This window comes from Cryptococcus neoformans, chromosome 1 (genome assembly GCF_000149245.1).
Source record: "Cryptococcus neoformans var. grubii H99 chromosome 1, complete sequence".
NCBI classification, from domain to species: domain Eukaryota; kingdom Fungi; phylum Basidiomycota; class Tremellomycetes; order Tremellales; family Cryptococcaceae; genus Cryptococcus; species Cryptococcus neoformans.
Window position 1 is genome coordinate 2,216,384 of NC_026745.1, and position 25,410 is coordinate 2,241,793.

A 25,410-nucleotide genomic window follows, 5' to 3' on the forward strand; every position below is an offset into this window, starting at 1 on the left:
CCTGCTCTCGGAACATTCCTGCAACACAAGAACCAGATTTGTACACGGCCGCCATTAAGAAGCTAGGCGTACCAGGGCACCACCCGCCCTCCAAGGGGTCGTTTGTCCAGTTGTCCTTCGACACATACACCCTCCTCCCTTCAGGATGCGGCTATCCCCCGCACACCCCCGATCCACCGGATCAAAATCCCTTTGCCGCGCCATATCCCTCCGTCTCATGTTCATGGACACTTTTCGATCTTCCTCATTGCCTCCCTATCGGTGTTTTCGAACTCCCATTCCATGATCTCATCCCTTTTACCCTCGACGTCGTCTTTCAGCCCGGCCACTTTTCAATCCTGGACTGCAAGTATGACGAGGATATCCATAATCGTGAGACATGCGGTATCCTCACTTGGAAACTCTCCGGCCGAACGAGCGTGACGAACCTTTCGACTATCATTAGTTTCTCCACCGCTTTTGCGCTTACCCGTATGGCAGGACGTATGTCTAGTCAAAAAATCCCACACGCTTTACCAATAAGTCTCAACGCCGAAGAAGCCAAGTTCCTTCCCATGGTGAACCAAGCCCACCTGGCAGCCAATGCTCTGACGAGATTGGAGTATGAAAGTCGAATGGATAAGAATGGGAACTGGCTACAGAATGGAGAGACGAGAAGGGGGGTGCAGAGACCTTCTGCGGTCACCAGAAGAAGGAACGCGCGGTTAGAAAAGATGTGGGCCAACTCGAAAGGCCGTCGTGGCCTGCGCGAAACAAGCCTGGATAAAGTGTTCAATGATCCTGATAATGTTCACCGGTGTAATTTCGAGCAATACCCTGATACGGTCCATATCCGGATGGAATGCGCACCAGCGTTTAGTTCGGTGTATGGAGCAAGAGAAGTGAGATTGGTGGCAACCTTACCTGAGGATGAGATTGAGGCGCTTGATACGGACGGGTTGAAGAGCATTCCGTTCGTGTTGAGTATGAATGATTATAATAAGGGGACGATTGCTTATCCATTAAAGCAATTAGAAGAAGAGGCGGAAAAGGGGGGGCAAAAGAAGGGCAGAAAGAAAAAGAAAAAGAAGAAGGGACGGTCGAATGGTAATGGGGAGATGGAGCACGTAGATCAAAATCATCTTATCCTCCAGCATCCGTCTACAGATTTGGGCGAACGGATCAGTTTTCGATTACATCAGTCACAAATTTCAGAGGAACTTGCCACGTTTTTGAAGGAGACACTAATGCATGAGCGCACATCGTTCCCGAACGATCAGAATGCCGCAATTCTAGAGATCGATATGGATCTGCAGATGATGCCCGATGTAAGGTTTGATGGGAATAATGTGTTGTTGAGCGGTCTCACTGTGAGTTATCTCAAGAAGGCGGAGATTGGATGACGATATAAACTAATTGATTGTGTCTTGTTAGCCTACTGCCATCCATATTCTTTCGTTCTGAAGTCACAGGAAGTCTACGGAATGGTCGGCACCGAAAGGGACATGGCAGTCTCGTCGCTCGGATGACATCAGGCCTGGAGCACCTGGAGCATCAAAGCTTCATCAAGCGAAGTTGAACGACTGGTACTGAATGTTTGAAGGGGGGTAGGGGCACTAACAGTAGTGATCAGTGCCACGAGTTGGATAATCAGCGCATGGAGCGCAGCAGATCTGTATCCATAATATCCATAATGTAGATCTCCCCATATAATGTCTAACCCCATATAATGTCTAATGTGTATAATTATTCAAAAGAGGATCTATCCTTTACAACATGTGCGCCTGCTCTGGCACGGTAAACGCCAATTTGCCTGTCTTCAATCCATGCTCCAAATTCCTCAAACAAACTGCTTCCATCTCCGTTTGTGTCTCTACCGTCACCGTTCCAACATGCGGCAAACAAAGTGCATTGGGATGATCCAACAGCTCCTTTGTGATCTGCGGTTCGTTCTCGTACACATCCAGACCACAGCCCGCAATCTTGCCTGATTCGAGGGCCCGTACGAGGGCGGCTTCATCGATGATAGGACCTCGGGCGGTATTGATAAGGATAGATGTGCGCTTCATTTTGGAGAATGCGTCGTCAGAGATGAGATGTTTTGTAGTTGCGTTGAGAGGGAGGTTGAGCGAGACAATATCGGAAGTCGCGAGGAGCTGGTCCATGCTCTCAGCATACGTCGCCCCTGTTTCCTTCTCTTTCTCTTCTGTCAGCCGCCTTCGGTTATGATATTGCACCTTTAAGCCGAATGGCTTTGCCCTCCTAGCCAAAGCGGAACCGATTCCGCCCATACCAAGGATACCAAGTACTTTTCCTTCGGGATCATGGGAGAGGGGGAGTTGAGAGTTGAATGTACCTTGACGGGCATGTGAAAGGGCGCGGGAGAAGTTGCGGATGGCACCGAGGAGGAGGAACATAGCAGTGTCTGCTGTGGCGTTGTCGACGGCGGAGGGAACATTGGAGACTTGGATGTTGCGGGCAGTACAGGAAGGGATGTCGACTGGTTTTTGTTAGTATGAGTTAGATAAGTAGTTCAATGAGTAAATGGTAACATACTTTGATCGCTGCAAGGTGTCAGCTCACGTCCTCGTTTAAAGGGATTTAAGCTACTCACTAGCCAGCACCGTTGTGGGCAATGAATTTGAGATTTGAAGGCAGTTTCGAGACGAGCTCCTCATCAAATTGACCGGTTATCTGTCGTCTCGTGTCAGAAATAACGGCCACCTACCATGACGGATAAAGTACTCACTTTAATAGATTCGGAAGCTTTAAAGTGCCTGTAAATGCCAGTGACATCCTTGTATTTTGTACCGAGATCATGAAGGAACTCTTCCCGCGTTTTGCTGGTGTTTTGCTGGATTTCGTTAGGAGAGCTAGCGCAAAGGTCAGGAAGCACAGGACGTACGACGACGTTGGCGATCTTGCCGAACGATGATAACTGTGACTTTGCAAGCCTAATGGTGTCCAGGAAGAGGACTTTTGGGGCGTTGCTGAGTGCCATCCTGGATTTTTGTACTGAAATAAAGTAAAACTCAACGAACGAAAGATTTAGTAAAATGTATGGATGTCCCAGCCCGTGCTTTGCCCGGCTATCTCGGCTCATTCACGCGATAAGCCGATTCTAATGGTTCCTGATTAAATTGTAATGGCTACTTTTAATTCCGCTAACGATATTGTAAATAGTCTATTAGGATCAAACTCTGATTTGACGCGTCCGAGCCAATCGCGTCCCCTACTTCGTGCCATTCGTGAGAATTGAGGGACGGCACCGAAAGAACCGCTGCTATCTTCATCTCTTCGAATACTCGACATTTCAATTGGAATATATATCCAAATTACAACACATTACAGCCTTCAGAGAGCCTCTAGACAGGTATACAGGAACGGCACAGGGATTTGAAGAGTGTCGAGTCCTGGAACTCAATCCGTGAGTCTTGCTACAAGAGTCCTCGCTGTTACTTTTAAAACCGATCGTGCAACTGTCTTGAACGTAACTGACATGCATGCAGAAGCCAGCGCTCTGCTAAACCATTCGAGATCCTGCAAAAACAAGGCCTGGCAATGCCTCCACAGAAATCAATCTCATCACCAACATCATCAGTCTCAGCCACCGAGACCATTCTCCCAACGTCTGATCTTCCATTCTCTAAATCATTGCGGCAAGTTGCTCAGATGTCGGTGGACGAGGTACCAGACGACAATGATGTCTTTTCACAGTCAACTGTACTTAACCACTCTGTAGCTCTTGGCAGCCCGGAAGAGTCCAAGACACCGCAAGCAGAAGTTCCTAGTATTTCCGTGGCGAGCACTGTGAGAGTTGATGATGCCTCTCCCACGCCTCACTCTCGTCATAATGCAACACCCATAGTACGCCCACCTCCGCCACGTATATTCCTGCGTCGTGAGAATGCAGAAAAACCAACGAGAGTGACAGCATCAGGGACGGAGCATCGAAGTAGTCACCGTCAAGCCGCCGCTAAGGGACTGAATATTTCAGGCTTGCCCTTACCAGAAATTACGACAAACACGATTGTGGAGCAGGGATATATAGAAGATAAACCAAGCAAAGAAGATGAGAATGACGCATTACCAGAACTCGCCTCTCCTCGTCGACTCAACTTTGGAAACTCTGAAAACGCCCCTGTCAGCCCGGCGTGGCAAAGTATAGAGTCCCCAAAATCAAATCAATATTCACCCGGGGGGAAGCGCCAATCAATCCATTGTTTTACATCTCAACCCAATTTGGAAATCCCTTCACCCCTCGGTCCCAAATTCCGTCGTTTCGAACCTACCCCAAATCATGGTATCCACTCTCGAAACCTGTCCCTCTTCTTCCCGCAACCGGGGTCTACTCTGCCACCAAAATCTACAAGCCCAGGTTTGATCCCCAGTCCAGAGTTTGGGGAAACGACGCTCATACCTAGTTCTGATTCGTCGAATGAGAAGAAGGTGTTTGGTGGGGCAGGGAATTGGTCATTTGGACAAGCAAGGCCGGAAGCAGGAGGTTCTGCGGGGTTGTTGACGCCTGATGTGAAAAGGAGCAAGAGAAGGGGTCATCATGTAAGTGCTTGATTACGTGCCTTGAGCTTATATGATCCAGCACAAACATTCATTATCCCATAACTTTTTCTCTTTCCTCGACCCTACACAAACAAACCCCGCTCTTTCATCCAACAAATCATCCGCTAGAGCATCCCCCAACCCCGATGCTACCCCCGCCTCGGTTCCCATGCCTCGTCTCCCCTCCTCTGCTACCATCCAGACCCTCTCCCCGCTGCCCTCATCCAAACTCGATCATTATAGTCGGTTCCTCCTCTCTTTTGCGTTTCTAGAATTCATCATTGGTGCGGGTTTATGGATTGAAGGTCAGATGAGCGGGTGGAGATGTCTTGCCGGAGTGGGGTACCTCGTGGTGTTTGATGCGATGGGAGTTGCTGTGAGTATGGTGGGAAGGAAAGAAGGAGCCGGGTGGAGCAGTATCAGGAAACCTTTTGGGTACGTCATCTCTTCCTTGCTTAGGGTCAAGTACTAACACTATCCTCTGATAGACCATCGAGATTCATATCCCTACTCTACTTTGCGCAATCTCTTTTCCTTGTTTTTGCAGCGGTGTACATCGCCAAAGAGTCTATTGAACAGGTCATACTTGGGTCAGGTGCGCATGACCATGCTGTGGGTGGACATGGTCATGAAGGTTCACATAGTCATGGTGGCGAGAGTGAGAGATCGTTCCCCCACTTTTTGTTGCTATGTGCTGCTGCAGCCAGCACATTCTCTGGAGCAGCATTGGGAAACCATTGCAAGTTGGTGGATGGTATGTTAGAGTTTTGTTCATGTTCGGAGCAATTGACTTATATGACATAGCTGTTGGATCACTGTTCTTGACACCAACCTATTTATCTTTACCGATCGTCTCTCGCTATTCAGCTTTATTGGCGAACCCATTCAGCTTGACGGTGGTCACATCCAGTCTCGGCATCCTGCTAAGCACCATGATCGTCCCTCCGTATGCCCTTCGTTCCCTTTTGAAATTAATCGCTAACACATCAGCAGGTCGTCGCTCCACTCCCTCGACGCCCTGATCTCCCTCCTTCTCACTCTGTTCACGTCAAGCCTTTCTTACCCTCCCACCATTTTTTTCGCCCATATCCTCCTCCAAACCGCCCCGCCTTCGTCCACTCCGCAAATGATCGGCCTCAAACGCGCTCTCAGAGAAATCAAAGAAGACCGCCGGGTCTTGGGCTTGGGAATTGTGAGGTGTTGGGCGGTTAGTGTGGGTAAAGGTGGTTGGAACGAGTTTGAGAACCATGGTCAGAGTAGTGCGAGTCGACAGGGATCAATAGCTTCGTCGCCTGTCGTTACGCCTCGAGGATCGACAGAGTTCCCTCCCTTTCCTGCATCAACATTCTCATCCCTACTTAAAGACAAGGAAGAACCTTCCGCACCTCTTGTGGTTACCCTCACAGTCCACGTTGATTCAGATCTGGGTGATCAAGAGGTTTTGGATGTAACGAAGATGGCGTGGAGTAGAGTGCATCAGGTGGTTGGAAAAGGTGGAGGGGAAAGAGGCGAGGTGGGGGTTAGTGTGAAAAAGGGGTGGGAGGGCGTTGAGGAGATGTGATGTTCATGTGCCTTTAGAGAATATCATACATAGGAATAGTAGCTTGTGAAGCTAAAACATGTATTGTTGTCATGAGTAATGGATAAAGGTTTGTCTGCTCTCGATCAAGTCAGGCAGAAGGCCCTCCTTGGTTAATATCCCAGCAATAGTGGGAGGAGTTCTGAAAGTCACATTATTGGGAACCGGGCACTGCGGTCTTTGCCTTTGGACCATGGCAAAATTAGAGTTTTCCGATGATGTGTACAACCCAAAATGCATATCATGCTCTTCTCTCCATCCTTTTGTCCCTATCCCCATCCTTAACTGACAAGCTTCAACGTCTCGTCGGTAGGGAGGTATGCCAATTCGTTAACGGTGACCCTCTCCTTATCCCAGACACCCTGAACCCAGTAGGGGTCAGACTTAATCCTTTCCCAAGCTTCTTCGATAGTAGGGAATCGGTAGAGCATGGTGGATCCGAGGGTGCCGGTACCGATCTGGCCAGCAGGGACCTCGATCTTGGGACGGGTGTTAGAGGTAGCAGAGGCTTCGTCCATGTAGGCTCGACCGAAAACTGTGGTGAATGATTTCCGGTCAGCTCTGGCTCGCGGTGATGGGTTAATGAGAAAGAGATACAGGAAAAACGTACGGGTAGTACCAGCCTCTCGAGACACCTTGCTACCTGCAGCTTGCATCAGCATCTACTCTAAATCTGTTGCCTGATGACGGAGGGGAATGGGAGAACTGACCAGTAAGGTGAGCTTCACGGGCAGCGAGACGTTTCTCGAAAACGTTGGGACAGTCAGGGCAGACGCAGAGGTAAAGAGGCATTTTGTATGTGAGAGTATGGAACTTCGGTTCTGAGGTGCTGATGGGGAAAAGGTTCTGAGTCAGGTCCCCTCTTAACCTTTTATGTAAGTTACGTGTTTAAACGCTTGCAATCTCGGCATTGAAGAGGCTGCGGTGAAAACATGAATTCCCCGCCTTATCCGGGTACGAGTCCGTAACTTTGTCTAAATTGGGCGTGTGTAGCCATTATAAATTTGTTTGTTTCGATGGTAGAAGCTGTCTTACTTAGCTGCGTTGAGATCTACAATAGACTAAAAAGCTGCCCGAAGATGGCAAAGAGAAAATGCGTGTCAAGAAATGATAGCAGGCGGCGTTTACTTTGTTACATGTACTAATAAGAGCTGGGCATGGTTCGCTTCAAAAGCATTCAGGAACGGTAATCGTGAGCTACTGGTGGACGGACTTACTTTTCGACTGACCAACGCATGAAAATGCATGTCGAGGACTGTCATACAGTGTTCCGAATTCAATCAGAACACAGTGTACAAGAGAGTGCGAAAATAAAACACGACGGGCACAGGCATGGAGTTAAGACGATGAATACATAATAATGCTATGCTGTTGAACTTCTATTTCTCCTCAACAATTTTGTTAATCAAAGTACCAACACCATGAGAAACAAACACTCGGAACTCATCGCCATCCTTGAGGGTGATTCGTGGAGTAGATGACCATCCGACACCCGCAGGGGTACTATGCCAGACGCGTCAGATAATGGTATTAATGATGACAAAAATGGGGATTTACCCAGTAATAATGATGGTACCAGCAGGAAGAGTAGTACCTTGGGAAAGGAAAGAAATAATTTTGGGAACAGAGAAGATCAAGTCACTGCACATACAAGTTAGCTCCGCCAGAATACAATCACGAGCAATCTACTCACTCGAGGCGGCTAGATTGGACGGTCTTTCCGTTAAGAGAGCCCTCAATCTTGACATCTGAGAACTTGCTGGCTTGGTTCTTGTTGACAAGGGCTGGACCAATAGGGCACGCGCCGTCGAAAGACTTGGAGTAGCACCATTGAGATTGGGCGAACTGAGCTTCTCGAGAGGAAACGTCGTTGGCGGCGGTAAAGCTTTGCAGAATCAGCAAGGAAGCTCCCATTTTTAAAATTACATGGACTCACCCGAGGACGTAATGGAGAGCCTCTTCCTCGGAAACGTTCTTAGCATCCTTGCCAATCACGAATGCGACTTCGGACTCGAAATCGGCAGAGTTGGAAGCGACGAAGGCCTTGGGGATGATGGTAGGGGAAGGGAAGGGATCGGCGAGAGATGTAGAAGGCTTCATGAAGAGGGTGGGGATATCGGGCATGGGGAGATTGACCTCCTTAGCGTGGTTAACGTACTATAAACAATCACGGATGATCAGTCCCACAACATCGAAAACATTCGAAATTCTCTTGAAAAGAACTCACATTCAGACCGATGCATCGTATCGTGCCGACTTCAGATTGGGCTAAGGGACTCAAAAGCCTCTCGACAATTTCCTTTTTGCCAGTCTTCTCTCCAGGCTCAAGGACAGAAGTACCAGAGAACACCTCAATCTCGATAGGTTTTGACTCATACGCGGCGAGACCGACGTCGAGGTCGGCGTTGACCGGTTCACCAATAAGCGGTGTAGAGGAGGATTTGGGAACGAATCGAACAAGTCGAGAGAAGGAGGACATGGCTCTGATGTTGTGTATGGGAGAAAACGCAGGTCGAGCCAGAGTAGTTATACAAGGGAGCATTATCTGAACGAGCGGAAAGGGAAGCACGTCAATCTGGTTCAAAATATAGCAAAATCGCAATCGCCCACAACCAGATTCGGCCCGGGTTATGCCGAAAGTATTCTGCGGGGAGAGGCACAAGGTCTGGCGGGCTCCACTTTTGATAACTCACCGTTTGATTGCCGCTGTTTATTCCCCATTTCCGCAGGGACAGGACGGGGTCAGCTGCAGTTGTTCTATAGGCCGGCAAGGGGAATTGCGTGCAAAGTAACGAGAGCCCGAAAGGCATCAATTGACAAGAACTAAATTACGCACCCATCCACAATGCCGCAACCAAAGAATCTTTCAGGTGGATCGGCAATCCTATGCCATTTTATAATTCACTCTCCAACTTTTGAATTGTTTTTCCATCCATGTTCACTCGTGTTTCTCGCCCTACCACTCGCTTCGCCAGCACATACATCACCATCAGAGCCATGTCCACCCCTTCTTCCACTCCCGTTAACCTCATTTCTGTCAACACTGCCCCTGACAGGGCTAAGAAGGTCATTGGTACCGTCATTGAGAACGTCAAGGACAAGTACAACATCATCCACGCCGGTAACTCTACCAGTAAGTATCAGAGCGAAGGCAAAGAAGGAAGGCTGAAAGCAGGATAGCCATTGAGGGCGTAAAGCCTCTCCTCGAGTCAACTCAACCCCCTCCCGGTATCCTCGTGAGTCTATTTCCGTCACGCGGGACTTGGCACTCAACGCTGACCCTTTGGTTTAGTTCTGCGCTTCCATGGTGTGTGCACCTTATATCTGTGTTTCAACTTTTGCTAACCCCAGGCTAGTGGACTCCTGAACAACAAGAAAAGATCCAGCAAATTGCCCGAGAGACTATCCCTGGTATCAAGACACACGCCATCCCCACCGGTTTGCAAGTCCAGGTTGGCCCTGAAGGTATCGTCAAGTACTTGATGGAGAGGATTGACGAGATCATGAGTCAGAAATAGATTTAGATTTAGAAGCAGTACATTGTATGAAAAAAACAGGTATTTGGGAAATGTCGACGGACAGCGGAGCAGATACGGGATATCTAATAAGAATTTCACTTTGGTGAAATAGACACTCATTATAAATGGCGCGCTGATGGAATATCCACCAAAACCGCCCTGTTTTAAGCATGGAACTACATCGTGACGTGCATAATGATTCTATGATACACAATATACAACAGACAGACGGTCGAACTAATTGCCTATACTACCAAGCGGGAAAAGGTGTTTCCTGTACCGGCCCTCCGTCAGCTCAAGGTCACATCTCAAATTTGGAAGAAACTCACCAAAAGTCATCATCATCAGCAGGGAAGATGTCGTTGTAGTCTTTATTCGGTTGGATGCCTGTCACCGTACCTATCTCTTGTGCACCTTCCAGCGAAGTGGCACTCATAGGTCCGGCACCGGCAGGAGGAGGCACATATCCGTTTGGCTGACTCCACAGATATCCCTGAATCATCTCTTGTGCACTTGAAGGCGCCCAGTTTTGAGGGGTAGTTTGATCTGCTGCAACAGCAGAGCCAGGGTTGGACACTATTTTTTGCTGGGTGTGTTGGGAGGTGGAAGTAGCGTCGATAGAAGTGTGGGGATATGGTTCAGTCATGAAGGATGCAAGTTGCCATTCGGGGGATACTCCGCTGAGAAGATGTTTGAGGAGACGGTGGGTATAGGCGGCCATGTCGTCGGAAGAGCAAGACGCTTCTTCAATTGAGAACTGGAGGTCGGAGAGGGTACGGATGACGCGTGCGCGGTCGGCAGAAGTCATGGGTGCAATATTCTAATTTGTTGTGATAGCTTGTCAGACAAGAACCCAACGAGATTTTAGGGGTGTACTCACTTTGATCAGCCAGATAGCATTGACTGCCATGGCAACCCAAGTCAGGTTAAAACAATAAGGCAGGTAACCATACGGCACAAAGTCGTTTTGGACCACCATCGCTACTCCTAAAGCAGCATCTACGCACTCGGAAAACGCTATTGATAGCGGCGAAGGCTGGCTAGTATCCAATACTTGACCAGGTGCTTCGTATCTCGCCGTGAATAAAAGTCGATACTCGCAAATATGGAATCGGAAGTACGAATCACACAGCCTAAATGTGGATATTTGAGACTGAACAAAATTGTAGCGTTCTGCTTAATTGTCAGCTTTTCGATCGACTTGAGGAGCTTGGAGTGTAACATACCATTATCCTCCAGCCAGCGATTTCTCCATCTTTTCCATTCGAGCTCTATCCAGCTAAGCATCCGCATATTGGAAGAATCGCCATTCATAGCTCCAAGACTATCAGCGTAGAGACGGCACATTCTGCTAAAGGTGACTAAGGGACCGAGTGAGGATTCCCCAGGAGTAGGAAGATGAGAATGTTCCAGCACCCAGTCGGCAGGATCGTCGACATCTTCTTTGATCATACGTGGCAGTGAATGATGGATGGCCAGGCTATGAAGCATTTAGCATGGGGAGTTAATGGCGATTGGTGAGAACATACTGATAATCGGCAACGATAAGGTCTAGGTATCGTTAGCAAATACAAGTAAACACAAAAAAGCATGCTTACTGAACCATGCCCTCTCTCGATTCAGAATTTCTCTAGCCTGTCTTTCCGTTTTTGGCAGCGGCCTAGGGCTTCTTGTATCCAATCTCAACTCTTGTGCTAACCGGATAGCATACCCAACTCTTCTAAAACTTGTCTCATCATCTGGCTTCTTCCAATGTGTCAAAAGGTTCAAAGCCTGTACGATTTCGATCGAACATAATCCAAACTCGACTGCCTGGCCTACAAACCTGTTCGATAGAAGCAGACATGCAGCATAAGCCTTGGGACGGATGATCCGTGCGGTGACGGTGAGAACGGCAGTGAAGAGTAGAGGTGAGTGATGTCGGCAGTAGGTAGGATTGTGGATGACTGGATCGAGGATAGCGACAGTCGCGTTCAAATGGCGGAAATAACTGGAATTTGTCAGCACGGCCCAATTTTAGAAAGATATGGCAAACGGAGATGGACAGAAAGCTAGATTAGTAGACAGGAAGGAAGAAAAAAGCGATCGGCGCAAACACATCAAAGAAGGTGGGAAGAAAGAGTGAGGAAATGAGTGTTACAAAACACTTACAACTCGAACATTTCGAATGCATCCTGATCTGTCAATAATCCCGCTCTCACTGGATCAGGACAGTCAGGCCTCAATCGTTGTATAATAATGTCTTGGTCTTGTGTCAACACATTGCTACTTGGAGCAGGTTGTCCGACGAACGCTGTACGTAAAATCAGCATGTCCTTCGAGCTAGTATGAAAGAGAGAAGACTGACGCGAGGAGTCTCCTTCATTGGGGATAACATGCGAATAATGAATTCCAAATCGGCCAATGGTATTGGCCCTTCTACCGGTCAAAGCGATCTCCTCATGTGGTAGCTTTTTGTGGGTAGAAGGGGCGTCTGCTTGATGACTCAAGAAGCTGGTGCTCTCGTTGGCTGAAACGAGCGGGACATCGTTGACTACCGACGCATGATGTGCGTTTTGAGATATTGGTGGGATAGAAGAAGGCTGTGCTTGGGGAGGAACCGTCACAAATAACCCTCCACCTTCGGTGTCGATAATGTTTGTGTTGGGAATGTCTGCCATAGATGACATGCTACGAGGGACGGGATCGTGAGGCAGGCTAGATGGGCGAGGTTCGGACTGATTCCCTTCGACGATCTTCTTCTTCCTTCCGCGACGATGTTTTGTGTATTGGCAGACTAAACCATGCCCCTGACATCTTCGACATGTAGTATTGGCATCGGGAGTGTTGCACTTTCTCTGCAAGGAGCTGTCAGTTTGCGGCGCTAAGTGACCGGTTAAAGGTCACTTGCCTTTGCTGCTCGGCACTGGAGACAGCTTACTTTGCTGTTAATATGGACCGGGTGAGTTCATTGCGCGGAACAAGACCGTGCTGCGGCTTAGACACTCACGCTGGGGTCTTCTTGGAGGCCGAAGGACCTGCTATTGGCTGGGGTGGGCTAGGAGTATCGTCCACGTCCATTATTCTCTCAAAGAAGTAATGTATATATGATATAGGGTATGCCGTATAAAATTGGTCCCGGTCGGATCTGATCGTCTCGTGATAAGGAGAGTACAGAAAGGGACAGCGGCGGCGGATGATAACGAAAAAGATAGTGTTTCGTTGAGTCCCAACTCGAGCATCCACATCAACATCGCGGGAGTGCGAAAAAATACTCCCGCTCCCTTCGGCCATAAAGCATGCACACCGTCGGCCGCAAAATCCGGCTAAGAACCAATAACGGGCTGCCGCGGTTGGGCAAAATGGCCCACAAGTCCCATTTGTAACGTACCTCTTGTATGTGCCGTATGCACTTCGCCTTCGATAAGGTGAGTGAGTCTCTAGAGAAGATGTTATGCATGGCGTGGCCGCAATCGATCAACAACATCTCCTCACATTTCACGAAACCCCATTGTACGACAACGGCTTACAAATCATAGGAAGCTCATGTTTTTCGTTTCCCCAATTCCCTGACCTAAACCGCCATTTTGCCCAGTAAGATTTGTCCGATTCGGATAGATTCCTATGCGTCCATTGCGCTGTATTTTTACCTCTATGCGGCAACTTATTGAATTCGATAATCGCCTCAGTTGACCGTCGCCATCAGCCCTTCATTGGGATTCGGCACACTCGGAAGAGCTGAGATGATCGCCATCATGGTAGAAGAGCAACTTCTTATTTATTCAGCAATACGACCTCACCTACCCAACGACTTTTACCAAACTCCTCCGGACTGAGACAACATCCAGATCACTATATACCTACACCATGACTGTCGTTCCTGTCAACTCCGGCTTCGTCCTCCAAGACGATCCTGCTACCCCCCGTACCGACGCTACTGTCCACTTCCGTGACATCCTCCCCAAGCCCGATCACCCCCGAGTGGCTGGTGTTCACACTCATAGCGCTCTTTCTTGGTGCCAATCTCGACGAGAAGTCCCAGCTCCTGGCTGGCTGATCAACCGTCTTGACATCAGGAACATTGAGAGGCCTTACAAAGGTTTCTCCTCTGACGGCAAACCCGACCCCACTATCTTTCGCTACGAACAGGATGAAGGAGCTCCTGTCGACGCCGCTGTTGAGGCTGTCAACAAGCTCTTGGAGAATCTGCCTGAGAAGACGAAAAGGGAGGTCATCAAGGGAGATGTTGCCGATGATGATGAGTTTAGAGCTTGGTCCAACCCCGAGCTTTATGTTAATCCTGGTACGTCTCATTCTTTGATCACTAGATGACTTGAACTGACTCCTTTGCAGGCGGTATTCGATTGGACGAAACCACCATTGAGATCCAAGAACTCGTTCATGGCGTCCTCAAGGCTTCCCTTTCTCCCGAAGGTTACAAGAAGGCTGCAGGCTGCACATTCACCAATCACTTCCTCGGCGAACTCGTCAATGGTCTTGCTGTCCTGAACAAGGACTCTTACAATTTCCGACTCTTCCTGCCTCCTGCCACTAGAGCTCCTAGCCTAACCGAACCTTGGGGCTGGTCTTTCTTTGGTCATCACTTGTGTTTGGCCGTTTGTTTCGTCGGCAAAAGAATGATCATCGGTCCCACATTCATGGGCGCTGAACCTGATCGAATCGACGTCGGCCCTCACGAGGGTCTTCGACTTTTCAGCCAAGAGGAGATTCGAGCCCTCAACCTCATGAGGGATCTCAGTCCGGAGAACCAGAAGAGGGCTCAGATCAGTGAAGGTATGGACTGTGCTTCCGGTCTGCCTGAGGATAGGTGGAACCCATTCGATGAGCGGTGAGTGCCTTTTAAGACATGCTCGAAGAGACGCTAATTTTGTGATTAGACACCTCGGTGGTGCGCACCAAGACAACCGTATCGTTCCCTTTGAAGGATGTCCAATCTCCGCCTTCACCCCCGAACAGAGGGAAGAAATTTACGCCATCATTCAAGCATTCAATATTTATCTCCCGGAAGGTCCAATGAAGTACAAGATGCAGCGAATTAGGAAGTTTGAAGACCAGACTTACTTTGCTTGGATAGGCAAGTTCGGTCTTGGCGATCCTTATTATTTTAGGATTCACTCTCCCGCCACCTTCTGTGAAGTGAGCTTTCCCATGCTTATTCATCTATAGAAAAGGGAGACAAAGCTGACATCCACGACTTAGTTTGACTTCCACTGTGGTATCTTCCTCACCAATACTTCTCCCGCCAAATGTCACGTCCACACTGTTAACCGTCTTCCCAACTGTGAAGACTACGGCAAGGCACTCATCAGGCAATGGAAGGAAGAGGAGCAGGGCAAAAACTAAGGGAAGGATTTTGAAGGCTGTTGCAACGTTGCATTTCTGGTGTTTTAATGTGCCATCTTTTTGTACCTGAAATTGGCATGAATGAGACTATGACTCGTGCTTTCTCCTGGAGAGGTGTTCGGCAATATGCAGCACTATGATTGAGGGCAGAAACTTCTGTCCGCTGGTCTCTTTGCACTTTCCACATTGAGAGCCTACTATTGACGCGAAAGAGCAAGACTACGGGCTAAAATAGCGTTCAAGACTCCCAAACCTGTTGATCCTTCGTGGTTTGACCACAGGAAGCTGGCCGTCATTATATCTGCAGCGAATTACGTGGTCGGTAAATATCTGACACACCTAAAATTATATTTTTAGGGGGGAATACCGACTGATCAGGACACCTGCAACTCTTCGTTGCAGTGCGTTGGCAGCGCAGCTGCAATGTGTGCCCATTCTCATCTTCTCTGCGCTTTTATCCTGTTTTCCGCCTTACTCCCTACACAACTATTATAATAGCTACGCGGATCATAGCAAAATAAAGCTTTGAATAACAATCTCGCCCCATAATAGACGCATTGTTTTTCCACAAGCATCAAATCTTTTACTGTCCGACAGTGGCCCCTCTCTGACCTTGTGACGTACGTATTATTCTTCCCCCACACCACCGGTCCGGCTCCGCAACGCGCCGACGTACTCCTTTTCTATTATGTAGGCGATTTTCAATCTTTTCGTCGTTCTTTTACCACTCACCGCATATGGATTAGAACGCCGTGAGATAGACGCCGCAACTGTCGTAATCGAATTGATAACCCCGCAAGCATTCTATCGATTATCTCGTGTTTCTGAATTTCCACGCCAATAACCAATCCATTTGGTAACTTCACGTGAACAAAGCATGATGTCCTGCGGGATTCGGCACAATCATATATGCTTTTCGACCGCCGGGTTCTTCCATTTGCCTGGTCTGTAACACCTTGTATTATTTGTTGTTGGTATAAGTACCGCGGCCGTCAAGAACGCTGCCTTTCTCTCTCTCATTTCATCAAATTAAGGCTTTACTCACTTCCAATAACTAAGCAAGCGCTCATCATGGCACCTATTCTTGCAGACGATCTTCGCATTCACATGTGAGTTGCGCATTTTCCTTTGGCTGGGGATTCCCCTCGCTGACAATTTACGATTAGCATTGGCGCTGGTATGGGAGGTATGGGCTCTGCCCTTGCTCTCTCCAAACAAGGCTACACCAACATTCACGTTTGGGAGTCCGCCAGAGAAATCGGAGAGGTTGGCGCTGGTATCAACATTACTCCTAATCTTTCTCGCATTCTCGACGGCTGGGGAGTTTTGGACATTGCCCGGGCGGAAGCTGTTGCTCTCGATGGTGCTAGTGTACTTAGTAAATCGTTTGGTTATATCATTCGAATGTCGGCTGATTGATAATAGGGTGTGCTGAGGACGACGTGCTGACTTCTGTCGACTTCAAATACATTGAGAAGGAATTCGGCTACCCTTTTTACGTGAGTTTTTTACTTCTAATCTCCAAAGCTTGATTCTGACCCTGTCGTTGTAGGTCGTCCACCGATCCGCCCTCCAGAAATGTCTCGTTACCGGTGCTATGGACTCTGGCGTCGTCAAGCTTCACTTGGGTAAGCTCATCAAGGAGTGGGACTTTGACAACAACCGATTTTTTGTCACCAGCCGAGACCAGGCAAACGGTACTGCCAACGGTAACGGCTCTACCGGCGAGTGGGTGGAAGGTGATGTTATACTGGCTTCCGATGGTGTTAAGAGCAAGGCTCGAGGGGCTATGTTGAAACGAAAGGGAGAGGAGGACCACGGTAAGTATTTGCTCAGTGCGAAAAGGGTGCAACTGACAAATAAATCAGTTGAGGACACTGGCCAGGCTGCCTATCGAATTATCGTGAAGCGATCCATGATCAACGAAGATCCTGAGCTCTTGCCCTTCTTCACTGGTTCCCATTCTTACCGATGGATTGGCGAGAAACGACACATCATTGTACGTATTGTTTTCATTTGCCTAATGAACTCGACTTACTCTTAATCTCGTAGGCCTACCCCATCGCCTCACACGACCTTTTCAACATGTCCACCGCCCACCCCGACCGTCGATTTGTCGAAGCCGACTCTTGGACTGCCTCTGGTTCCAAGGAAGAAATGCTGGACATGTTCCACGACTTCTGCCCTCGGTACGTTTACGTTTCAGACCGCTCTTTTTCACGACTAGCTAATACGCCTCGAGAGTCCAAAAGCTGCTTCGTACAGTTTCCGAAGAATCTGTTCTAGAGTGGAAACTCCGAGTTCATACCCCTTTATCCCACTGGGTCGACGGCAACACTGCCTTGGTCGGTGACGCTTGCCACCCTACTCTTCCCCACTTGGCTCAAGGTGCCGCTCAGGCGGTCGAAGACGCTGCTGTTCTCGGTGTCGTTCTAAGCAAGATTAAGTCCAAGGAGGAGATCCACAAGGCTCTCCTCGTGTACCAGGTGAACTGCCTTTCCATTTTTTCAAAAGTTTTCATATGTTGACATACAGTAACAGGCTCTCAGGAAACCTCGTGCGGACTGGGCTGTGTTGACCGCGGCTGCCAATGGTAAGGGGTTGCACCTGGGCGCCGGTAAAGACCAGGAGGCTAGAGATGCTGCTTTCAGGCAAGCGAAGAAAGAGGGTGGTGAAAATCCTGACAAGGCCATCGATCAGTAAGTTACACTGTCAAAAGCCAAGAAGTTCGCCACGCTGACTTTTTACAAGATTGACCCAGAAGATATTATACGCTCACGACTGCGCGAAGGAGGCTGAAGAGCGATACGCGGAGCTTCTTGCTGAGGTTGCCTAATTTTGGATTCATTTTTGTACAAAAGGAAATTTTTCTTGCATTGACAACCACGAGCTGTATGAATATGAAACATTGATCGCCGTCACCTTCATAACATTTGTCTCGCATTACATTTACAAGGTGAATTTTGGAGGTTTGATCTGCTAAAAGTCACTCGAAAAGAGGGGTATGACCGATGATGGCTAGAAAGAACAACTATCTTTTTCCTTGATAATTGAAACGTCATCATACTTCAAAAGAAAAAGTACAAGTTATCACGCTCTGTGGCTTCCAATTGAGATGTCATTGCTACTACTGCTCAAAAAGGGAAAAAAATTCTTCAAGGGACCGCAAATTTCCTTCATGGCCAAAACTAGGGGTTGGCTGAACAAACAAGATAAAACGCCTCAGCGTAGCTAAGCACAAATGTATATGCCCGAGATGCCGGGGGTCCTATATACGGTGCTCGTAACCAAATGATCTCAGAGTGCCCAATGTTACGTTTCAATACCCGAGTTATTCTTAAAACCGACAGTAATGCCGCATAACACAGAGCGACTCGTCACACACAGATGTGTAGTTCAAAATAACTCTATTAATTATTTACCTTCGGAATAGAAGGTGATAGCGATATGGGTTGAGATGAAGGCTTGCAGTACCCTCGCTTGTTCCTGGTAGGTTGTGAGAGAGGCGTCTTCAGTGTAAACAGGACATGTGTAGGCCCCTTTTTCCCTTTTGTCTGCACATGGAATGCCGCTCGAGCAACTCCACCAGCAAGCACCCCAGAGCTCCAGAATGTAGCCCGGTGTGCGGAGACCTAACTTCGGAGTCTTGCCTGATCGCCGCTGATTAACCCTTATTCCTTGTCGTGCCTTAAGGGCTCCGGTCCTGAACTGCGCAACTTCCGTCATTTCGTCCTGATAAAATTGCGATTTTACTAGATCTCAACAGTGCGGGGACTTGGAATTGATAAAATCTTGGGGCACCGTCTTCATGTGACTTGCGGACCGGCGGTTAGTAATTACTGCGAGATGAGGATTGTTTGCTGTTCTGCGTGTTTCTCTCACAGCGCCATACGTCGTTCGCAGCTATTCCCTTCCGAAGCAATAACCGAATCCGGAGCGAAAGATTTCACCGCACACCGCAGGTGAATACGAAGCCTTTGTTTAATCTCAATCAAACCATTGACATTGTGGGATGGAGTGACCCACATTAGGGCATGGGACCTGAAGAGTGGTCAGGTCAAGTGCACTAAGTCTTTGCGTCGAATGAGTGAGAGAATATATAGAAGAGAGCAAGGGAAGTTGGAAGCTATTGTCATTTCCAAGGCGCTCATTCAACATGCCAGAATCCCTTAACGTCGCAAGCTCGAGCCGCAGTGACATTGAGAGCCAGCAACATCATCATCATCGCGAGCACCATTCAGCTCTTCTTCAAGATGGCAAAGATCCATCTTTACCTGCCAATCACCCGGTTAACTCACTCAGCGCCATGAGGAAATTCTTCATTCTATGCACCTTAAGCTATAGTGGTTTCCTCGCCAACTTTGGGTAGGTCTTATTAACAATACTTTTGCTCCCATCCTAACTAGTACTCAGTATTGCCATCATTCAAGTTGCTTTCCCGTGAGTCAAATTACCTCCTTCATTCCTAATTCATAGTTGATTCTTCATTTTCAGAACCTTGGGTGCAGCTTTTGGTGTGGAACCTTCTATGATTCCTAATACAATTGGCTACTACCTTCTTGGTTTTGCTGTCGGTCCTCTCTTTTGGAACCCTCTCTCCAAGGTGAGCATCTCAAATTCATCCACCATATGGCTAGACTAATTGTGGTGGGAAGACAATTGGTCGACGCCCAGTCTACCTTTTGGGCTCCGCGCTCTATATTCCTTGCGTAATTTGGATGGCATTGTCACCGTCCTACGAATGCTTCTCTGTCTCTCGACTCTTCTCCGGTTTGACTTCTTCCTTCAGTCAAACTGTGCCCCCAGCTACCATTGCCGATATTTTTATCAAAGAGGTTCGAGGCCACAAGATGTCCATGTACGCTGTTGCAGTCGTCATCGCACCAGCAGTGGCTCCCCTTTTCAGCGGCATCATCGTCGCGAAGACAAACTGGCATGTGCTCTTCTGGCTCGTCCTTGGGCTTGCGGGTGTCCAATGTCTTCTTTACTTCTTCATTGTGCCCGAGACTCTATGGAACGAAGACTTCTCTACTCCTTTGCAAGATACCGATGCGCAACCTATTGCCCCTAGCCCCGAGCCTAGCGAGTCCTACAACAAAGATGACTCATCAAAGCCCGTTATCAGGCATATCGAAGAAGCCCACGAAGGCCCCACGGTGGTGCCAGGGCACGTAGGTCCTGCATGGATGCCATGGCAAAGACCCATGGAATATCTGCACGTCTGTCTATCCCCTTTTCTCATGGTAAGCCATTGTGTTTCCCTGCCTTTTTTGATTGAATAACATGTGTTAATCATTCATGCGCGGTCCGTGACAGCTTCGTTATATCAGCATCGTCATCCCTTCCATCTATTACGGTTCTCTTTTTGCTTGGTCTATTGGTATCACAATTGTCATGCCTCAAAAATTTGAAAAGGCTCCTTATAGCTTCGCCACCATTCCCTTGGGTACTGCCTTCTTGGCGTATGGCTTGGGTGGTATTTTAGGTAAATGGTCTGGTGGCCTTGTAGGGGACAAAACTTGCTCTTACTTGGAGCGAAAATATGGCTATCGACAACCTGAACATCGTCTTTGGGCCCTCGTATGTTTTTCATGTCCATCGTTAGAAGGATTTATGCTGATTACTACTGTATTAAGGTCCCTATCCTTCCGTTTATGTTTGTTGGTTTGATCATCGTCGGTATTGTCGCTTCCAAAGAGCTCCACTGGATCGGATTCCTCATTGGTGGCGGTCTTTTCTTTTTCTGTCTTTCTGCTGCTACTGGTTTATTACAAACTGTACGTCTTCATACTAACCTTTCCTATTTGCGCCTTGTACGTATGGACGCTGACTCTTTCATCTGCAGTACGTCCTCGAAGGCTACATGTCTCGCTCTATGGATACCCAAGCCGTCTTCATCTTCTTCAAGTCAATCTGGGGTTTCGTCATTCCTTTCTTTGTCTGGGACTGGGGAGCCGACCATGGTTTTCTTGAGGAGTACGCCGCTCAGGGTGCTCTTGCTGCCGGCATTGGTGCGATTCTCTGTGCTGTCTTCATCTGGAAAGGCTACGAGATTAGGAAATGGCAAGGTATGCCGATTTCTCCTCGATAGATGGGAAATGAAGGGGGAAAGAACTATTTTGGATTTATTTTCCTGGAAACGCTGCCGTATTGTTTGGGAAGGTCATGGAAAGAAGTATCGTCAAAGGTTGTGGAAAGAAGATCAAAAGTGTAACTTTCGATGAACACGTATCCGTATGTAGCTGGAAATGAAATGTCAAACCTGTGTTGTAATTACCTGTTTTGCTTTGCTGGCATCCGGTAGTAGGTGCCTGATGATATTTCATGAAATTCGAAAGAGTTGGGACGAGCTGACCCGTTTGAGTATATTTCTTCTTTGCTTCTTTCGAAACGTCGTTTCAATATATTCATATTTATATGTAGATTTATATCACCTGTTTATTCCGTATCAGGTCTCTCCAGCTGCGCGCCAGCAGTTTGTTCTCGCGTTTGTTATCGCCGTATAGGAAGCCACTGTCTTTGTTTATCCCACTTAAAGGATTGTTGAATGTATAATTGCTTCAAACTTCATTGATCGATGTTGTTTTACCAACAATGATTTTGCCAACAAAGGTAAATTTAATCATAAACCATATGCTTACACCATTTCATTACTGATGGCGCCGCTGCTGCTTTGTTTTTACGGTTTTTTTCACGGCTATCGACGCCGGCTTAAAATTATTCAAAAGACTACACACAATAATAGTATCCCAAAACGAATCTGTTTCTGCCTTGGCCGGCAGCCCTCAAACGCGTTTCTATCAAAACTCCCAACGCAAATTCCGTCAGAAAACAGCTCGAAACGCGAGAAAAGTTGCCGGTCAAGCCCTCAGCAGGCTTTTGAATACAACTTTTTCTCCAATCCCGTTCAAATGACAGATCACGTGATTCCACATTCAATTTACGTTTCGCAGAAATCTTTGTTCGTCTGTCCACATTTCAACACCTCCTATACGTCTCTTTTAATACAAATACATTTCAAGTCAAGATGACGACCGCTGCCCAGTCCGTCCCTGACATTGCGGAATCCCTTGAAAAGCACAATGCTGCTTTCACCACTCTCCTCTCTCTCATCCCTGCTCAGTACTACATTGCCGCCGATCCAGAGGTTGTAAGTTGAAGCTCATATGTCGTGATGTGGCAGCTGCTAACTGTTTACTAGGCTGATAGCAAGTGGATGAAGAACAAGAAGAGAAAGACTGGCGAAGAAATTAAAGAGAATAAGAAGAAGATCAAGCAGGCCAAAGTATGTTGCCTTCCCCTTTCGTAGATTCGTTACCTGATGGAATACAGCTCGACCCTTCAAAGAACCTCACCACCGCCGAAATTCTAGCTCAAAACAACAATGGAGAAAAGCCTTCCGAAGGCTTTTCGGATGCTATCGCTGGACCATCTACCAATCTCACCCCTCTCCCACCTACCGCCTCCATCTCGGAACTTCGTGCCAAACTCCAACAGCGTCTCCAGACATTCCGTTCCCGCCGAGGAGCCGGCGACGGCGAGGAGACCAACGATGGAGCTTCAGTCTCTTCAAGGGATGCTTTGGAAGAGGAAAGAAGGAGGAAGAGAGGTGAGATGAGAGACCGAAGAAGGAATGAGCGAAAGGAGGAGAGGAGGAAAGAGAGGGAAGGTAAAGCAGAGAAGAAGGAGAAGAAGGCTGCTCAACAAGGGCCAGACGACGTGAAAGCGAAGACGGCGAAGACCCAATTGATTGTTCCCCAACCTAAGAACACTACCAATGACGAAGACATTTCCTTCCCTGCCATCTCCCTCCCGTCCAAGCAGTCCGACAAATCCGGCACCCATCTCAAACGGATCTCCAATCCTTCCCAGGCTCTTGCCCATTTGGAGAAGCACAGAGCCAAGTTGGCTGCGATGCCAGAGGATAAGAGGGCGGAGATTGAGGAGAGGGAGAGGTGGGCGAAAGCCGAGGAGAGGGCGAAGGGTGGAAAGGTTGCCGATCAAGAGAAGGTGCTCAAGAATGCTGTTAAGAGGAAGGAAAAAACAAAAGCGAAGAGCTCCAAAGAATGGTACGTATATATATCATCTGCATTACTCCCTTTTCCCCTCACTGACAGATTTGATACAGGGCTGAACGAAAGCGCGAACTTGAAAAATCAAACGCTATCTCCCTCAAGAAGCGTAATGACAACATTGCCAAGCGTGCAGAGGAGAGGAGGAACAAGCGTACAGGGGGTAACAAGGATAAGGGAAAGGGGAAGGGTCCCAAGAAGGGGCGACCCGGATTTGAGGGGAAGAAGGGGAAGAAGTGAGCGCTTGTACTGTACTCTAGACATATCCGGCCTTTTTGCTTTGGTTATGTATTTGCATATCTACAACTACACTTGCCTGTGCTCGGGATCTTGACCATTTGACATTCTAAGCTAAGTTAAACTTCACCATCCCCGTTTACCCTTCCCACCCTTCCCTTTCCTCCCACCTTTACTACCACCACCATTCACCCCCGCTATATCGCTTTCGCTCAACTTCAAGACACCACCCTCAAACCTACCCACACCCATTCCCAAACCCCTCGATCGATCTGCATCACTCTTCTTCCTGCCCTCCATTCCCTTCTTCTTCCCCGTCTCCATTCCCACCGCCGCTCTCTGTTCACCCTTATGGCTACCCGCCCTCTTGAGCCCCTCACCTAATCCACCAACCCCGCGAACGTAGTTCCCACTCTCAATCGCCACTTGCCTCTGTGCCTTCTCCCTCTTCTCCCGTTTATGTAACAACCCTGTCCTCACCGCGGCAGGATGTTTGCTCAGATGTTTATTCTTGACGACCTTGCTACCTTCCCCGGGAAGCTCGTACTGGGCGAGTTCTAATAATCGGGCGCTCATGGCGTTACGCTTATCGACAGGGCGGGAGACGGTAGAAGCAGCATGGGAAGGGAGGAGCGTGGTGAGGAGCATGGAATGGAGAGTCTTGTCTAGGGAAGCGTTGTTGCGGTCTTCAAGATCCCCTTCAGCGTCGGCATCAGTGGATGCAGAAGGGCGGGAACGAGGTCGGCCAGGCAGGTAGTCGGATTGGGCGGTAATGCCCATCATCTTGATTGATGTCCCGGTCTATTAAAGAAATTTGTCAGATTTTGAGTCCCATTCAGAAAAAAAAAAGTCAAGAGACGTACAAGGAAGGCTCGACGTTCGGCTTTGGAGATCGGGATAGATGAACCACCATTGGCCGTAGAGGGGTCGAACACTACTTCGGGGACACGGGGTGTTGATGATGAAGGTGAAGCTTTTGATTGTCCGTCTAAGCGCTCAGAATTAGCATCAGATATTCATAATGAGAAATGGAAGACGTACTGGCAAACTCGTCTTCACTATCACTAACAAACCCATCCTCCGCTCCCCATCCATCGTCAGAGATATACTCTTCTCCAGTTCCCTCCTCTTCATCATTCTCTTCATCCTCGTCATCCTCATCATCCTCCGCCTCCGAATCATCATCCTCACTGGCAGATTCAGTGGGCATGGGAGGTAACCCCAAAAGAGCACGAGAATGAGCTTCAAGAGCCGCAAGTCGCGCGGCATTAAGTGACTCTTCCTCTTCCTCTTCCTCTTCATCTTCCTCTTCATCTTCCTCGTCCTCATTACCACCCTCCTCATCACTTGATTCAGGCCCAAGCCCAGTGTCTGACCCAGGTAAATAACCATTATCACCACCAAGCTCCCTCTCCATTCTTTTCCCTTCACGCTGACGATCAACGACCCTAGCCCTCTTCACAGGCCTCTCAACTCCCATCTCTTCCACCGTCTGCCTCTCTCCTGATCCCGGACTTCTTGTTCCCCTCAATTTCGCCTTCCCGTTACGTTTTGAGGACTCGGTCCCGTACAGCTCCCGGCCATGGTCTTGTACTTTTCCGAGAATATCTGCGTGTTGATTTTTTCGGACATTGCTCTTGGAAGTTCTGGATTTGCTCTTGAGGGGTTGTAGAGAAGACTGCTTTTTGAGGTTGGATATGGGCATTGTCGCGTATACGTACGAGGCTGGTGGATTGTACTGTGACTGAAAAGTGTCTGAAGAAAATTGTGATTTATGGATGCATAATGACTGACAATAACGGCGAGAATTGCGGTTGAAAAGGCCGAGTTGAAATCTTCGCCTCCACCTTTAACCTCCACTTTTATAATTCCAATTAATTATAAGATTTAAACAATTGATCACCATTACAAATGTCTCAACCTACCCTGGCCCTGGTACTGTACAGCGGCGGAAGGAATAGAGAGTATTATGCATAAGGACATAATGTAACATAGACAACCACTATACTGCCGTAGAGAACAAGGTCAGACATAGGGCTTTTTTGTTTAATTATTAGAATACCCATTATCGACGGCCATAGCTTCTGTAAACGCAGGGCCCCGTAGAAACCCCGAATGGTGT

At 48.2% G+C, this 25,410-nt stretch overlaps 12 protein-coding genes and 2 non-coding genes; 7 read left to right on the plus strand and 7 right to left on the minus strand.

The window, feature by feature from the left end:
- CNAG_00835 (hypothetical protein) overlaps positions 1 to 1,443 on the plus strand; it is a gene marked incomplete at both ends in the record, with an annotated part of 2,824 nt that extends 1,381 nt beyond the window's left edge. The window contains 2 exons of the mRNA XM_012191053.1: positions 1 to 1,349; positions 1,414 to 1,443. The exon at positions 1 to 1,349 is cut by the window's left edge and continues 73 nt beyond it. Coding sequence (XP_012046443.1) covers positions 1 to 1,349; positions 1,414 to 1,443 — 1,379 coding nt within the window. The remainder of the gene's footprint in view (positions 1,350 to 1,413) is intronic.
- A 207-nt stretch (positions 1,444 to 1,650) lies between these two features.
- On the minus strand, positions 1,651 to 3,024 carry CNAG_00836 (2-hydroxyacid dehydrogenase). XM_012191054.1 has 5 exons: positions 2,885 to 3,024; positions 2,729 to 2,833; positions 2,594 to 2,673; positions 2,536 to 2,543; positions 1,651 to 2,479 (listed from the first exon to the last, which is right to left on the minus strand). Exons 1-5 carry the CDS (start codon positions 2,978 to 2,980, stop codon positions 1,749 to 1,751), a joined length of 1,020 nt encoding a protein of 339 aa, XP_012046444.1. The 5' UTR covers positions 2,981 to 3,024; the 3' UTR covers positions 1,651 to 1,748.
- Positions 3,025 to 3,261: 237 nt separating this feature from the next.
- CNAG_00837 (hypothetical protein) lies at positions 3,262 to 6,185 on the plus strand. The gene is made up of 6 exons (XM_012191055.1): positions 3,262 to 3,406; positions 3,489 to 4,539; positions 4,580 to 4,974; positions 5,028 to 5,293; positions 5,344 to 5,485; positions 5,533 to 6,185. The coding sequence occupies exons 2-6, from the start codon at positions 3,541 to 3,543 to the stop codon at positions 6,098 to 6,100; spliced, it is 2,370 nt and encodes a 789-aa protein (XP_012046445.1). The 5' UTR covers positions 3,262 to 3,406; positions 3,489 to 3,540; the 3' UTR covers positions 6,101 to 6,185.
- On the minus strand, positions 6,107 to 7,054 carry CNAG_00838 (hypothetical protein). XM_012191606.1 has 3 exons: positions 6,829 to 7,054; positions 6,729 to 6,761; positions 6,107 to 6,653 (listed from the first exon to the last, which is right to left on the minus strand). Exons 1-3 carry the CDS (start codon positions 6,908 to 6,910, stop codon positions 6,400 to 6,402), a joined length of 369 nt encoding a protein of 122 aa, XP_012046996.1. The 5' UTR covers positions 6,911 to 7,054; the 3' UTR covers positions 6,107 to 6,399.
- Positions 7,055 to 7,335: 281 nt separating this feature from the next.
- CNAG_00839 (mitochondrial protein) lies at positions 7,336 to 8,963 on the minus strand. XM_012191056.1 has 5 exons: positions 8,346 to 8,963; positions 8,055 to 8,275; positions 7,812 to 8,003; positions 7,676 to 7,759; positions 7,336 to 7,621 (listed from the first exon to the last, which is right to left on the minus strand). The coding sequence occupies exons 1-5, from the start codon at positions 8,658 to 8,660 to the stop codon at positions 7,498 to 7,500; spliced, it is 936 nt and encodes a 311-aa protein (XP_012046446.1). The 5' UTR covers positions 8,661 to 8,963; the 3' UTR covers positions 7,336 to 7,497.
- Positions 8,831 to 9,881, plus strand: CNAG_00840 (hypothetical protein). XM_012191607.1 has 4 exons: positions 8,831 to 9,251; positions 9,299 to 9,354; positions 9,411 to 9,425; positions 9,475 to 9,881. The coding sequence occupies exons 1-4, from the start codon at positions 9,053 to 9,055 to the stop codon at positions 9,634 to 9,636; spliced, it is 432 nt and encodes a 143-aa protein (XP_012046997.1). The 5' UTR covers positions 8,831 to 9,052; the 3' UTR covers positions 9,637 to 9,881.
- CNAG_00841 (hypothetical protein) lies at positions 9,806 to 12,809 on the minus strand. The gene is made up of 10 exons (XM_012191057.1): positions 12,626 to 12,809; positions 12,527 to 12,560; positions 11,984 to 12,473; positions 11,788 to 11,929; positions 11,235 to 11,626; positions 11,166 to 11,187; positions 10,863 to 11,116; positions 10,517 to 10,809; positions 9,966 to 10,456; positions 9,806 to 9,910 (listed from the first exon to the last, which is right to left on the minus strand). The coding sequence occupies exons 1-10, from the start codon at positions 12,694 to 12,696 to the stop codon at positions 9,874 to 9,876; spliced, it is 2,226 nt and encodes a 741-aa protein (XP_012046447.1). The 5' UTR covers positions 12,697 to 12,809; the 3' UTR covers positions 9,806 to 9,873.
- Positions 12,810 to 13,281: 472 nt separating this feature from the next.
- Positions 13,282 to 15,124, plus strand: CNAG_07386 (hypothetical protein). XM_012191675.1 has 4 exons: positions 13,282 to 13,918; positions 13,969 to 14,464; positions 14,514 to 14,772; positions 14,836 to 15,124. Exons 1-4 carry the CDS (start codon positions 13,483 to 13,485, stop codon positions 14,977 to 14,979), a joined length of 1,335 nt encoding a protein of 444 aa, XP_012047065.1. The 5' UTR covers positions 13,282 to 13,482; the 3' UTR covers positions 14,980 to 15,124.
- CNAG_12123 lies at positions 15,003 to 15,531 on the minus strand. Its single transcript, XR_001045282.1, has one exon. It is a non-coding gene; the product is annotated as a hypothetical RNA (non-coding RNA).
- Positions 15,255 to 18,116, plus strand: CNAG_00843 (salicylate hydroxylase). XM_012191058.1 has 10 exons: positions 15,255 to 15,669; positions 15,726 to 16,088; positions 16,146 to 16,357; positions 16,405 to 16,478; positions 16,532 to 16,799; positions 16,848 to 16,978; positions 17,032 to 17,168; positions 17,222 to 17,465; positions 17,521 to 17,678; positions 17,731 to 18,116. Exons 2-10 carry the CDS (start codon positions 15,889 to 15,891, stop codon positions 17,813 to 17,815), a joined length of 1,509 nt encoding a protein of 502 aa, XP_012046448.1. The 5' UTR covers positions 15,255 to 15,669; positions 15,726 to 15,888; the 3' UTR covers positions 17,816 to 18,116.
- A 724-nt stretch (positions 18,117 to 18,840) lies between these two features.
- On the plus strand, positions 18,841 to 21,583 carry CNAG_00844 (hypothetical protein). The gene is made up of 7 exons (XM_012191059.1): positions 18,841 to 19,344; positions 19,393 to 19,419; positions 19,474 to 19,582; positions 19,635 to 20,222; positions 20,296 to 20,559; positions 20,616 to 20,756; positions 20,825 to 21,583. The coding sequence occupies exons 1-7, from the start codon at positions 19,136 to 19,138 to the stop codon at positions 21,068 to 21,070; spliced, it is 1,584 nt and encodes a 527-aa protein (XP_012046449.1). The 5' UTR covers positions 18,841 to 19,135; the 3' UTR covers positions 21,071 to 21,583.
- Positions 20,770 to 21,366, minus strand: CNAG_12124. Its single transcript, XR_001045283.1, has one exon. It is a non-coding gene; the product is annotated as a hypothetical RNA (non-coding RNA).
- A 262-nt stretch (positions 21,584 to 21,845) lies between the features above and the next one.
- CNAG_00845 (hypothetical protein) lies at positions 21,846 to 23,357 on the plus strand. The gene is made up of 4 exons (XM_012191608.1): positions 21,846 to 22,129; positions 22,181 to 22,264; positions 22,312 to 23,048; positions 23,108 to 23,357. The coding sequence occupies exons 1-4, from the start codon at positions 22,007 to 22,009 to the stop codon at positions 23,289 to 23,291; spliced, it is 1,128 nt and encodes a 375-aa protein (XP_012046998.1). The 5' UTR covers positions 21,846 to 22,006; the 3' UTR covers positions 23,292 to 23,357.
- Positions 23,330 to 25,065, minus strand: CNAG_00846 (hypothetical protein). The gene is made up of 3 exons (XM_012191609.1): positions 24,330 to 25,065; positions 24,152 to 24,276; positions 23,330 to 24,089 (listed from the first exon to the last, which is right to left on the minus strand). Exons 1-3 carry the CDS (start codon positions 24,991 to 24,993, stop codon positions 23,415 to 23,417), a joined length of 1,464 nt encoding a protein of 487 aa, XP_012046999.1. The 5' UTR covers positions 24,994 to 25,065; the 3' UTR covers positions 23,330 to 23,414.
- Positions 25,066 to 25,410: the final 345 nt, after the last annotated feature.

Excerpts from the sequence above, each read along its gene's own strand:
- CNAG_00836 (XM_012191054.1), bottom strand. The coding sequence starts at position 2,980 with ATGGCACTCAGCAACGCCCCAAAAGTCCTCTTCCTGGACACCATTAGG. Across the intron at positions 2,834-2,884 it reads GCAAGATCGCCAACGTCGTC|CAAAACACCAGCAAAACGCG; the intron begins GTACGTCCTGTG and ends AACGAAATCCAG. Across the intron at positions 2,674-2,728 it reads AAGCTTCCGAATCTATTAAA|ATAACCGGTCAATTTGATGA; the intron begins GTGAGTACTTTA and ends ACGAGACGACAG.
- CNAG_00837 (XM_012191055.1), top strand. The coding sequence starts at position 3,541 with ATGCCTCCACAGAAATCAATCTCATCACCAACATCATCAGTCTCAGCC. Across the intron at positions 4,975-5,027 it reads AGTATCAGGAAACCTTTTGG|ACCATCGAGATTCATATCCC; the intron begins GTACGTCATCTC and ends ATCCTCTGATAG. Across the intron at positions 5,294-5,343 it reads CCATTGCAAGTTGGTGGATG|CTGTTGGATCACTGTTCTTG; the intron begins GTATGTTAGAGT and ends TATATGACATAG.
- CNAG_00838 (XM_012191606.1), bottom strand. The coding sequence starts at position 6,910 with ATGCCTCTTTACCTCTGCGTCTGCCCTGACTGTCCCAACGTTTTCGAG. Across the intron at positions 6,762-6,828 it reads CCGTGAAGCTCACCTTACTG|GTAGCAAGGTGTCTCGAGAG; the intron begins GTCAGTTCTCCC and ends TGCAAGCTGCAG. Across the intron at positions 6,654-6,728 it reads TCGAGAGGCTGGTACTACCC|TTTTCGGTCGAGCCTACATG; the intron begins GTACGTTTTTCC and ends CATTCACCACAG.
- CNAG_00839 (XM_012191056.1), bottom strand. The coding sequence starts at position 8,660 with ATGCTCCCTTGTATAACTACTCTGGCTCGACCTGCGTTTTCTCCCATA. Across the intron at positions 8,276-8,345 it reads TACGATGCATCGGTCTGAAT|TACGTTAACCACGCTAAGGA; the intron begins GTGAGTTCTTTT and ends GATTGTTTATAG. Across the intron at positions 7,760-7,811 it reads GTCCAATCTAGCCGCCTCGA|TGACTTGATCTTCTCTGTTC; the intron begins GTGAGTAGATTG and ends TTGTATGTGCAG.
- CNAG_00840 (XM_012191607.1), top strand. The coding sequence starts at position 9,053 with ATGTTCACTCGTGTTTCTCGCCCTACCACTCGCTTCGCCAGCACATAC. Across the intron at positions 9,252-9,298 it reads CCACGCCGGTAACTCTACCA|CCATTGAGGGCGTAAAGCCT; the intron begins GTAAGTATCAGA and ends AAAGCAGGATAG.
- CNAG_00841 (XM_012191057.1), bottom strand. The coding sequence starts at position 12,696 with ATGGACGTGGACGATACTCCTAGCCCACCCCAGCCAATAGCAGGTCCT. Across the intron at positions 12,474-12,526 it reads TCCAGTGCCGAGCAGCAAAG|AGAAAGTGCAACACTCCCGA; the intron begins GCAAGTGACCTT and ends AGCTCCTTGCAG. Across the intron at positions 10,457-10,516 it reads ATGCTATCTGGCTGATCAAA|AATATTGCACCCATGACTTC; the intron begins GTGAGTACACCC and ends ACAACAAATTAG.
- CNAG_07386 (XM_012191675.1), top strand. The coding sequence starts at position 13,483 with ATGACTGTCGTTCCTGTCAACTCCGGCTTCGTCCTCCAAGACGATCCT. Across the intron at positions 13,919-13,968 it reads CGAGCTTTATGTTAATCCTG|GCGGTATTCGATTGGACGAA; the intron begins GTACGTCTCATT and ends ACTCCTTTGCAG. Across the intron at positions 14,773-14,835 it reads CTCCCGCCACCTTCTGTGAA|TTTGACTTCCACTGTGGTAT; the intron begins GTGAGCTTTCCC and ends TCCACGACTTAG.
- CNAG_00843 (XM_012191058.1), top strand. The coding sequence starts at position 15,889 with ATGCTTTTCGACCGCCGGGTTCTTCCATTTGCCTGGTCTGTAACACCT. Across the intron at positions 16,089-16,145 it reads GACGATCTTCGCATTCACAT|CATTGGCGCTGGTATGGGAG; the intron begins GTGAGTTGCGCA and ends ATTTACGATTAG. Across the intron at positions 16,479-16,531 it reads AATTCGGCTACCCTTTTTAC|GTCGTCCACCGATCCGCCCT; the intron begins GTGAGTTTTTTA and ends CTGTCGTTGTAG.
- CNAG_00844 (XM_012191059.1), top strand. The coding sequence starts at position 19,136 with ATGCCAGAATCCCTTAACGTCGCAAGCTCGAGCCGCAGTGACATTGAG. Across the intron at positions 19,420-19,473 it reads ATCATTCAAGTTGCTTTCCC|AACCTTGGGTGCAGCTTTTG; the intron begins GTGAGTCAAATT and ends CTTCATTTTCAG. Across the intron at positions 20,757-20,824 it reads CTACTGGTTTATTACAAACT|TACGTCCTCGAAGGCTACAT; the intron begins GTACGTCTTCAT and ends TTTCATCTGCAG.
- CNAG_00845 (XM_012191608.1), top strand. The coding sequence starts at position 22,007 with ATGACGACCGCTGCCCAGTCCGTCCCTGACATTGCGGAATCCCTTGAA. Across the intron at positions 22,265-22,311 it reads AGAAGATCAAGCAGGCCAAA|CTCGACCCTTCAAAGAACCT; the intron begins GTATGTTGCCTT and ends GATGGAATACAG. Across the intron at positions 23,049-23,107 it reads GCGAAGAGCTCCAAAGAATG|GGCTGAACGAAAGCGCGAAC; the intron begins GTACGTATATAT and ends GATTTGATACAG.
- CNAG_00846 (XM_012191609.1), bottom strand. The coding sequence starts at position 24,993 with ATGCCCATATCCAACCTCAAAAAGCAGTCTTCTCTACAACCCCTCAAG. Across the intron at positions 24,277-24,329 it reads TAGTGAAGACGAGTTTGCCA|ACGGACAATCAAAAGCTTCA; the intron begins GTACGTCTTCCA and ends CTGAGCGCTTAG. Across the intron at positions 24,090-24,151 it reads CCGAACGTCGAGCCTTCCTT|ACCGGGACATCAATCAAGAT; the intron begins GTACGTCTCTTG and ends TTTCTTTAATAG.